Source organism: Bombus impatiens, unplaced genomic scaffold, assembly GCF_000188095.3.
Source record: "Bombus impatiens unplaced genomic scaffold, BIMP_2.2 scf_0135, whole genome shotgun sequence".
NCBI classification, from domain to species: domain Eukaryota; kingdom Metazoa; phylum Arthropoda; class Insecta; order Hymenoptera; family Apidae; genus Bombus; species Bombus impatiens.
The window spans coordinates 2,658,631-2,669,711 of record NT_176554.1 but is presented as its reverse complement, the minus strand read 5'-3'; the positions used below and the strand labels follow the sequence as shown (position 1 = coordinate 2,669,711).

General features: G+C 31.1%; 2 protein-coding genes across 13 annotated transcripts; one reads left to right on the top strand and one right to left on the bottom strand.

Moving 5' to 3' along the window:
• The first annotated feature begins 694 nt into the window (after nt 1-694).
• Nucleotides 695-1,566, top strand: LOC100744441 (NADH dehydrogenase [ubiquinone] 1 alpha subcomplex assembly factor 2). 2 transcript variants are annotated; one of them, XM_012381780.3, is made up of 2 exons: nt 695-851; nt 1,067-1,566. In XM_012381780.3, exon 2 carries the CDS (start codon nt 1,086-1,088, stop codon nt 1,545-1,547), a length of 462 nt encoding a protein of 153 aa, XP_012237203.1. In that variant the 5' UTR covers nt 695-851; nt 1,067-1,085; the 3' UTR covers nt 1,548-1,566. The 2 variants fall into 2 exon arrangements, with proteins under 2 accessions (XP_012237203.1, XP_012237204.1); XM_012381781.3 differs by lacking the exon at nt 695-851 and adding an exon at nt 862-1,006.
• Nucleotides 1,567-1,737: 171 nt separating this feature from the next.
• On the bottom strand, nt 1,738-10,961 carry LOC100744242 (poly(U)-binding-splicing factor half pint). 11 transcript variants are annotated; one of them, XR_004461073.1, is made up of 12 exons: nt 10,804-10,960; nt 10,227-10,281; nt 9,730-9,909; nt 8,153-8,218; nt 7,729-7,889; nt 6,126-6,184; nt 5,293-5,506; nt 4,300-4,786; nt 4,007-4,218; nt 3,540-3,933; nt 2,283-3,458; nt 1,738-2,242 (listed from the first exon to the last, which is right to left on the bottom strand). XR_004461073.1 is itself a non-coding variant. In XM_024365322.2 (12 exons), the coding sequence occupies exons 5-12, from the start codon at nt 8,283-8,285 to the stop codon at nt 3,349-3,351; spliced, it is 1,770 nt and encodes a 589-aa protein (XP_024221090.1). In that variant the 5' UTR covers nt 8,286-8,993; nt 9,105-9,168; nt 9,730-9,909; nt 10,227-10,281; nt 10,804-10,961. The 11 variants fall into 11 exon arrangements, 8 of the variants coding, with proteins under 8 accessions (XP_024221090.1, XP_033174911.1, XP_024221088.1 ...); XR_004461072.1 differs by lacking the exons at nt 6,126-6,184; nt 9,730-9,909 and adding exons at nt 6,755-6,801; nt 9,105-9,168; XM_024365322.2 differs by lacking the exon at nt 1,738-2,242 and adding an exon at nt 9,105-9,168 and having other exon boundaries at nt 3,349-3,458; nt 8,153-8,993; nt 10,804-10,961.
• Between the last annotated feature and the right edge of the window lie 120 nt (nt 10,962-11,081).

Genomic DNA, 11,081 nt, shown 5'->3' with positions numbered 1-11,081 from the left:
ATTCTAGCATAAAAATTTCGTTTCCTTTTTACGATAATTCAATTTTTATAATAGCCTCGCATACTGAGTAGCTCTGCACATATGAAAATTAAGCATTTGTTATATTAAGTTATAGAATTGATTTTACGATATGTCACTGTAGTTACGGAAGCCTTCTAAATATATAATCTTATTAAATGTTGTGAAACAAGTTTGTTTTAGCACAAAATGTCATCAAATTAATATTATGCTTAACCATAGTACTATTATATTATAATGCTTCATTTACAACGTATTTAGAGATAAAATTCTTTCTATAAATAGTATTTACCAGTTGTGTTATCTTTCATATTAAAAGATAATTATTTTATATTCATAAAATTTGTTAGAATACAAGAAAAGAAAGTTTTAGAAAACCAGATAGGTACGAAATAGAAATAAGAATCTTTCTTTTATTAACATGTATGTTTATTAATATGTAAGTAAAATGTTTTCTTCACTTTAAAAGCTTAATTCCTAAATGCATAAAGTTAAAATATGATATAAAATTAAAAAATTAATAATTCTAAATATTATCATTGTCAAGGAGAAAACTTCGTTTACAAATTAGTACTAGATTAGAAATAAATAATACAGTATGTAAATTTTTCATGGACAATTTCTATGTCCATGAAATTTTCGGACTCAAGATTACCAACATAACTCACAGAAATACCAGTTTATATTTTCAGCTTGGTCATGTTTTCACTGTACGCTGTGCGTATGCGCAACAAACCGTTGCAATAATCGATGTAATCTTTTTCCATTGTTTAATTTAATTAAATACTTGTTTGTATTTATCCGAATAAATATCTCTACATACCCTGTGGAAGGTACTCTTTGTTTCCATGTAGTTCTTCATACTAAAAAACTGTTTGTGTATATAAATGTTGTAAATAACTATTATATATGTTCCTTAACTGCTGCTTAATGAAAGCTAAATTAAAGCATTACTTGTACTTATTTAATAAATAAAGATATTAAAAATGTATGATATAAATATCATCATTTTCATTAAATTACGTTTTAACAACTTTAATTTTTATAGTGTGTAAAGTGAAGTTCAAATGTCTGGAAAAGAAAGAGGTTTGTTTCGAAATATTTTAAAAAATTTTATTGCATCATTTAAACCAACCCAACATAAGCTAATTGGCGAAGATTATTATGGTACAAAATATTACGAAATTGAAAACCCAAGAACAAGGAGAAAGAACTCAACTCGATATTTTGTACCTGTAAATGAAGATGATAACATGCAAGAATTACCAATAGAATGGGAGTCATGGTTAAGATATCGTCGAAAAGATCCACCGTCAGAAGAAGAAATAAGACAAAATTATCAATTACAAATGATCAAAAAACGAAATGCTGCAGAACTAGAAGCAAAACATGTAAGTAATGGATTACAAAAGCAAAAGCAAATTAACGAAGGAGAACGTATACCATTTCCAATTTATGAGGAGTATAAAAATTATGGTCAAGATTATAAGATAAAATATGATGAACAAAAGCACAAAAAAGATAAATAGACATAAATAAAATATCTGAGATTTAATTTAATTATATATACGCTTTTAGGATGTTAAAATTAATGAAATATCTAGTAAATATGTACAAACTTTATTATAACATATACTTGTAGTACGACATATAATTTATATGTGTATATCATTTGTTTGTAGTCTATGAATAAAACAATTTATTAATACCCAATTTTTCTGCATATGTACTTATATTCTTCTGTAAATTAACCCTCTCTGAACAAAAATTAGTCTGCTACTGAATTTAAATAAAATATCCGTTTTATACAGAAGTAATAGTGATCCAATTGCAAATCTTCCATTGAGCAAAACTATTCAATAGTTATTTCCAACTTATACTTTGACATTTAGCCAACCGAATAGGGAGTTCTGCGTGACCGAACGGGAAGATCTCTCCTTTTGACTTTTGCAACGCGTTCTCTTCTTTTTTTTTTGTTATTATCAGTTATTGTTCACCTGAAATTGTTCCCAATTGATTGCGCCACTTTTTCTGCTTTTATAAAATACAGTATATAATAAAATACACCAATTTAGTGATATTAAAATTAATTAAAAAGTTACAATATCCGTTATGACTACATAAAGCTATAATCGAACGATACCACATTGTAAAAAAATATTAAAATGCATCATGAATTTTTAATTTCACGTTCAAGTTGTGTTATTTATGTTTAACCCTTTCGCTATTACGGGTGACTACAGTCGCTCTCCGTAAAATGCCACTGATATACTACGGGCGACTACAATCGCTCTGCGTAAGATACCACTGACATACTACGGGCGACTATAGTCACTCTGCGTAAGATGCCGCGTATTATACATACGACGAGTATTGTACATCCTCAAGCCTTTTATTAACAATAAAGCGGTGTGACGAGAGGGCAATGTATATGTTGTCCTCTTTCCACAATGAAAAGTTTCGAAACGTCATTATCGCACGCAGAAAATGATTAAAAAAACCAAAGTGTGTTTTCGATTATAATCGATTGATGGAAACTGTGGAGCGAATCGCGATGCCAGTGCCAGATTTGCGATGTTGGCCAATGTGTAACACCATGTTTCGAAAAATACTACACGCAATACCATTATTAAAAGCTATTAGTATCATATCATATTATATTATATTATTAAGAAGTTATAAATACTCTGTTTTGAGGAAAGTTTTTTTCTTCGAAAAACACCGTCAGAGCAGCTCGGTTTGCAGTGAGACGTAAACGCGGCCACGTTTATGATCTTTCTCTGTTACTACTATGCTTGTTTTGGCGTGGCGACTCGTTCAGCGGGAATGCCGCGGCGGAGAAGCCGCCCGTAGCGAAAGAGTTAATCACCTTTAATGTTTTTAATGTTACCTATATTTTTTTATACTTTTAATATATACTTTTAATTTGATGTTTTGTATAAACAATATGTGAAATCGTTAAATAAAATCATTACCTTGGAAACATGCGCGGTGGACAGCGTATAGGTTAACTTGTTCGAGCGCGGTGAAAAACGTATAGCTCGCTGTGACGCGCGCGGTTGGCTAAGTGTTAAAACGATTTTTTAAAACTATTATCTTACTAAGTAATGATAACAGTTTTGACTGATCTATTAATTTAAAGTCTACAAAAATGTAGATAAAAATTAAAAGCTAGACTTCTTAGTCAGAAGATAGACTATAAGTGTTGAAACTTCAAAAGATGTATTATGTACTTTCGATTAGACGCACGGAATATCACTCAACGATAGTATAACTTTTCTTTTGTTCCAAAGAAACTGACGAATTCAACAGATAATAAGTATCTTATAATCAACCAGAAAAGTCACTATTATCAAATAAAGCTTGATCATATAATTCTCCCTTCACTAAACGTCCACCGAAATAACGACCATTCAAAGAATCCCTTGCACGTTCCGCTTCTAAAATGATTATTTAATATCAATATCAAATTAAAATTCACACTTAATTAATTAGAAAACAATAATTCGTTATAAGCTTACCACTCATTTGAGAAAATTCAACAAATATTTTTACGATAACTTCTGCGTCTTCGTCATCTTCCGATTGTCGTTCATTATAAATAATAACTCTTTCTACAACTCCAAATTTAGAACATTCATCTTGAATTTCTTCTTGTAAACTTTCATCTACATCTTCTGGGGCTACCATGTTTCGTAAAATAACAACACGGGATTCAACTTTGCGCATAAGTTTCTGCATAACAAGATGACGCGCACTTTGTCCTTTGATCGACATATTTTCTTGTTGCTGTAATGTTTGGGGTTCTGTCTCCTCTAACAATTTCTTCTGTAATTCTTCCTGTTGTTTTTGATGAGCTGCTTGTTCTTGTGCCCGTCTCATAATATCGGAATTCGTCGTAGTTGTAACAGGTATCTAGCCACATTTCAAATAATTTAAATATTGTAACTTTTCAACGTATGAATAGAATAATAAATGAAAATCTTACAACTGGAGTTCCTACTATTGTAGGTGCTACAACAGCTGGAGGAGGTATAACAACTGGCTGTCCAGGTATCGGTTGAATTATCGCAGGAGGCCGAGTTAAAGTTTGCGGTATAGCTATACCAGGTGGAGGTATAACAGGTGCTACCGTTGCTATAGTTGGCGGTGCCATCATTGTCGCTGGGGCAATAGTGGGTCTTACTATACCAGGCAAAGCTGTGTATAAAATTCATGTTCATAATGACTTCAAAGAAAATTTCAGATTCTAAACTTTCCTCAATCACTATTAACTCATACCTTGATTCAAAATCGGCGGGGCAGCTGCTCCAAGCTTGGTCAAACCAAGAGCAACTGCATTACTAGCTACAGCATCCATTGCTTGAATTTTTGCAGTTGCAGCTGCAGCTGCAACCGCAGCAGCGGTAGGCATCATACTAGTTCCACTTGGCGGACCCATAAGAGCATTTGGTGGAGTAATAGCTCTGCCTACTCGCAAGTATTGCCCACCCAAGTCAAATAAATTCATTGATGCGATAGCTTCTAACGCGGCCTGCATTGTTTCGTATTCAATAAAACCGTAACCTTTATGTCGATGGGGCGAGCTGCCTTGTGCCAATTTACAATATGTAATCGGTCCAAACGCTTCAAACACGGATTTAATATCATCCTCGGTTAAATCTTGATGGATTGACGCAATATAAATTCGATTATAGTGTTTACTTTCTTCTGTAATTTCATCAATAACGGACTGGGCTTGGGGCATATTCGACGGACGCCCCACAACCTGAAGAAAAATAAAAATTCATAACTAATACTTTCGACTATTAAAAGAAAAGTATTTGTAACGAATCTGTCAAATATTAATATTTTAATTACAAAAAGAGAAGTATAAAAATAGGATTAGGTCCAGGAACTATATTCTTTATTCGAACACAACTTTTGACGTGTTAATAATAATTTTACTAATAAAAAGTATTAATTTTTATACAAATAAATCTTTCCTACCAAAACTCATATTTGTCTAAAATAATGCTAGAACTCATTGTTATGTTCGTAAAAATATCAAAAAGTAGTATCATAAGAGATTTTAAAATCTACGGTAAGAATCTAATGGAATCGTTAAAGAGTTTAACAAGATTTCTTTGACCGAAGTACATTTTCTAAATATAATGCAATTCAATCAAAAGGAATTTCAAATTGGATAAGGCTAAATAAAAATTTGCCGACCTCCGGCGGGATGATAGGATTGCTGGGGGACAGGAAATTCGTTATATAGGTACGTCCTGCTACCTTGATGTTACGTCCACCAATCATGACACCATTCATTTGTTCCAAAGCAAGTTGTGCTGCTTCAGGTATCTCGTATTCGACGAATGCGAATCCTTTGTGCTTCTGCGTAACTGGATCCCAAGACATGTTGATTGATTTTATAGGACCAAAAGGCAAGAAAGCTTGCCTAATCGTGTCCTCTTTTAATTCAAAACTGATGCTGCCCACATATACCCTGTCATATAGGAATTTTATTTTAGGTGATAGTCGCCCTTCGTTATATTAAACCGAGACATTACTGTTCAATTATATCCTAATTCATTAAGATACTCACAATCGTATCCTATCATAATCAAATAAAACGGAAAAAAAAAGCAGAACAAATTTTTGAATGTTCTTCTAAAAAAAAATGTGTAAAGGAAATGTTATTTAAAAAAATATTGCCAATCTAAATATATATATATACTAAATAAAGCACAATACTTCGACAATACTTGAAATATAAATATATCATATAAAAATATATCCGTTATAAGTGACTATAACATGATTTTACTAAACAGAAATTTATTGAAAAACTTGAATTTCCAATTTGGGACAGTATATATATATAATTGAAAGAATTACAAATGAAGTTCATAATACTGTACTCAAATGATTTAAATTTAATTCTTAACAGTAGAAAGAACGTATGTATAATTTTATTCTAAATAATTAAAATTTATCAAAATCTAATCTGAATGACGAATGGAAGCTTTTAGCCTATACACAATTAAATTTAGAATGTATTTTCTATTTAAAACGGCGAGTATCGAAGACGAAATTTGGAGGGCTAAGACAAAGAACAAACAAACCTGCACATGAGGGCGAGAGCCTGCTGTCTCTGCACCTGATTCCGTTGACTAGCCATTTGCTGTAACACAAAGGACCATAGGCCTTCTATTGATATCCCTCCCCCTTACATACACCATGTCTCATTCATCTCAAAAATCCCCCAAGCTCTTTTACCATTCCACCTTCGTTACTCAACTACTCTTACCTTAACCTTTGATTAAGGAATTAATCAAAGTTAAAATCTTGATACTACATTCAAAACTACAGATCAAAGCAACATGTGAACTGCAAGTATTTTCATAATAAACTCATTGAATAATAATCTAAATGTAGTATCTTCAACAAAGTCAAGTCAAAAAATAATTCAAATTTTTAACATTGTATTCTAAATATAAGTACAGTATCTTTGCAGCAAAGAGAGAAAGAATAGTTGAGCTCGAAAGTTTATATTGATTATTTTTCTCAAATCATCCAGAGATTCATGCACAAAAACTTGTCCTCCTTCGCGCTGGTACAGCTCTGCTCCCGCCGACTACTATTCTCAAGATATCTAACCTTCGCTTACAGTAGTAACTCAGGAAAACGTTTAGGAGTGTTTGATCGTAAGGCGGTTTCGTATCGTTTCTGTCTTGACTTGGTTGACACTAACCTGCACATTAGCAATAAAACTTGCTGCCGCAGGACCAACTTATTCTTCTGCGGGGAGAAAAAATCAACCGATCAGAGTTAGGTTCCAGTGTTCGTTTTTAATTTCTGTTATATTTTTTGACTTTACTCGCTCGTCATAACGAACACAGGTTAATATATTTAGGATCAAATTAAAGATTACTCGGCGGGGCGAGCTAAATTGTAAGGACAAACATCAGCTTAAAACGCTATAGACATATTTCTCTCAATTTTTGTTATATAACTGGCAAAGAGCTAAATAGAGGAAGAAATGTAAATCCATCTTTTAATAAATAGCATTTTTTGAGACAAAAAAGAACCCCATAATTTTAATGTATCATTTCATAAATGTATACATTAATTCCATTGTTCATTCCTATGAAGTATAAACAATCAACATTCAATTAAATATTACAAATTTAATAGAAGATTGATTTACTATATACCATTTCCATTGTTGATTATATACAGGGTGATTGGTAACTGGTGGTACAAGCGGAAAGGGGGTGATTTTACGCGAAAAAGGAAGTTGAAAATATAGAACATTTTTTTTTTTTTTTAATTTTTTCATCGAGACAACGATCTACAATGAGATCCGTTATAACGTACCGCACGCGTACCGAGCGAAAATTCAAAGTCGATTTTCTCGAAACCAAAGCCTCAAACGAAAAATTTTTATTCTATATTTTCGATTTCTTTTTTCGCGTAGAATCACCCCCTTTCCGCTTGTACCGCTAGTTACCAACCAACCGCTAGTTACCAATGTTAATTGTTTTATTAATTCCGTTGATATGAATGGAATTTTTAACACATTACTGATCATTCTTATTCAAACAAATCAATAGTAATAAAAGAATAGATAGATATTTTTTCAATATAGAAATCTATGAATGTACAATGGAATGTAAAATGTATGTTAGGCGAGTAAAGTTTGTTAGCATCATGTTAAAAAATTACCTGCTGTTGATGCGCGAGAGTCTGCTTCATTAAAACCATTTTGATGCTTTGTTCCATTGCATACTTTTTTGCTCTATTTACTGTATCCTGTTGTTCAGATGTAATTTTTGGAAGACCCGCACCTAGAATGCCAGGTAATGTAAGATATTTAGCTCCAGGTCCTGTAACAAAATAAATATTATATGTAAAATAAGACATGCTTCATTAATACATGTTTTAAAACAATAATGTTCTTTCAGATCTTATCAGCTATTTGTTCACTAAATTATTATTGACTCTCAATATGACTTTAATTGGAGCAACAAATTTTAATTGTCACAATTTCTTTATAAACATCATATGTAAATCTTAAATGTTTTATTTAAATTGCTTTAATAGCTTATACTTTTTCTAAAAAATGAAATAATATTGTAATACTACATACCAGCAACAACTTGTTTTATTTGATTGAGATCATATATAGGGCCGGGCAAGAACTCTGATGCATTCCCTACGAAGAAAGTTGGCATTAGACAAAGATGAAATATAATACATATTACATTCAGTACTTCCACCATCACACACACATACGAACTTTTTAAAAACTGTTGTCTAATATTTGCTTTGACTCTTTTTTACTTTTTTTTGCGATGATAGAGGTACCAGAACAATTCATTTGATTCGATTTCTTAATTTTTAGTTTTCTTATTCATTAAAATTAAACAGAATTTGAATTATACATGTAACTAATATTCAATTCAATATATTTAATATTTGGTATACAAGTATACTGTATAATTTTCTGAAGTTTTATATATCTCTATAAAGTCTTTAAAATGGATAAAAAGTGAAAGAAATGACTTAAAAAGAGACGGAAAAAGTAACGATGTCGTACAGCAATTCCCACTGCGGTAGAATCGTCCTCCAAACTGTAAGTTCAAAGAAATTAAAACAATCAAGAACAGTAACGTTATTCTTGTATATAAAGTAATGTATGTACACAATTACATGTATATACTCATACAAATGTATTTTGAAATAGAAATACATTTCCTTCTTTTTTTTCACGCCATTAAAATAAAAGTTATTTTATATTTTAGAAGAGAAATAACGTCAAGAGTATGCTAAAAACAATATCAAAATTGAAGAGAAATCATTGCAATTATTCAATTAACAGAGTTTTCACATTTAAATTTCATTACTGTTTACACTATCAGCCCCAAAAAAAGACTACCAATAACTAGATTAGGTTTCGTATGATCATAACCAATTTGGTCTGCTAGTCTCTGAAACAGAAATCAGAACACGTTGAAACGTTTCTTTTTCTCTTTTATGACTTTTGCAGTTTCACGAATTAATACTATTAGCTTTGTTCAATCATTTGATTAACAGCTAACCGTGTTCTGGGCTGAGCAATGATGGTTGTGCGCATACTATCCGAGATTGAGGCGACGCACAAATCTGTAAGCACAAAGCAAAGGAGAATACTCTCAGTGCATTTTCTGCGCCATTTTCTTACAGTTTGCCTTCTCCAACCTATCACGTAATTAACCCTAACATGTTCTGTATAGCAATGGCGATCCTAATTAATAAAAAAAAATTTATCGCGATCGACCTTCGTAAAAATATACTTTGCTTGTGATGTGCACCCTGTTCTAATAACATTCTTTTTGTTTATAACAGGTATATGTCTCTTCTTTAATAAACGAACAAATTACCTCATCTTTATGTAATAATATAAATGTGATTAAGAAAATCTTAAAAGACATACATCGCCATTGCATCTCCTATTTATAAGCTTCTGCCTTATTTTTTTGCACCTAAAAATTAAATTGGGGATCAAAGAAATTATTTACATTATAGCAAAAAAGGACATTGAAGTAAAAAGGAAGATATGAAATAAAACAAAATTTAGTACATCAATGTTTCAAATAAAATATATTCAAACAATTATTTTTACTTTAATAAAATAAATTAGAAGCTTATAATTAGGATGAAAGAAAATTACCCTAAAATGCTGACCTATCTAACATACGCATCATATTTGGTACTCGACAATAGATGCTGTGTCAGTGGGAGTTTGCAAAACTCTGATTTGTTCTGTTCAACGAATGTAGCGTTCTCTTTCTTTGTTTGGCGCACGCTCATGATCACAGCTCAGTCGTAGGCCACAGATTCTGTACTGTCTCTCCGCTGTAACATCTCAGAACAGAAGGACAACCATACATTAGTTTTATTGAGGGCCAACGATCACCTATCACCCTAGCCTACCAAAATATATTCTGAAACTGCAATAGACCACTCAACACTTATAGCTTGCCAGCAGTTTAATAGAAAGCTAGCACCTGATTGTCCTAAATAAATAATATATGTTTTTCTTCATCATTTCCTTTGCTTAGAAATATATTATGCTTGCTGTTGCTTCTGTGTTCACCGTCTTTTCCAGTTGTACGCTTAATTGTATAGTTTATTAGTGTACATTAGAGATATACATTTATTTGGGAATATTAGCAATGTACCTTCAACTCTAGGTTTCTTGTTTGGAGGTTCCACATTATTCTGGGATGTTGGTGCCTAAGAACATATAAAACATCTATTAGATTTTACGATAAAAATTAGTGATTACTAATAAAAGAAAGTTTTTACGTTGCTTATTTATTAAACTACTATAATATCATTTTTATTAGTTCTAATAATATAAACATAATAATATGATTTTAAATATAATAACATCCATTATAGTCATTATAGTAAAAGAAAACATATTTTACAATTATGTGAAAAGGAATTCAAGAAAAAATATAAACATATCTTTAATGAATTTATGTTAAAACAATATAACTTAAAAATAAAACTAAAAAGAAAAAAAGTTAATAATTGTATTCATTATATATTGAATTATTATTAACAGGATGTTAGTAAAATATTGTAGAAATATGTTACTATCATAGATTTTATTGAATATTTCGAAAGTATTAATCATAAGTATGTAGATTACAAGCATTTTACAACCGCCATTATGATCCGAAAAATTTGTTACTTCTATCAATTCAATATTTCTTGCAGAAATAATAATTGCAGAAGTAATTAACTTACCATGGCCATCGCTCCGTTCATTATATTTTGTGATCCAATAAAATGAGTCCAACTTCTTTTAAACCTACTTTACCAAGCAAATCTCAAACGATTCTGAACAAGTAACTTATGTGCAAAATGATCCGAAGCTTGCCTTTACGGAAGTGTTATAAGTACTATGTAAGTCAGTAACAATTTCATGTTGAATTTTATAATAATCGTTTAAATGAATAACAAAGAAATTTCAGTTTCAGATTTTAAACAAAAATACAATCAACCCAGAATCACCTCAATGTATA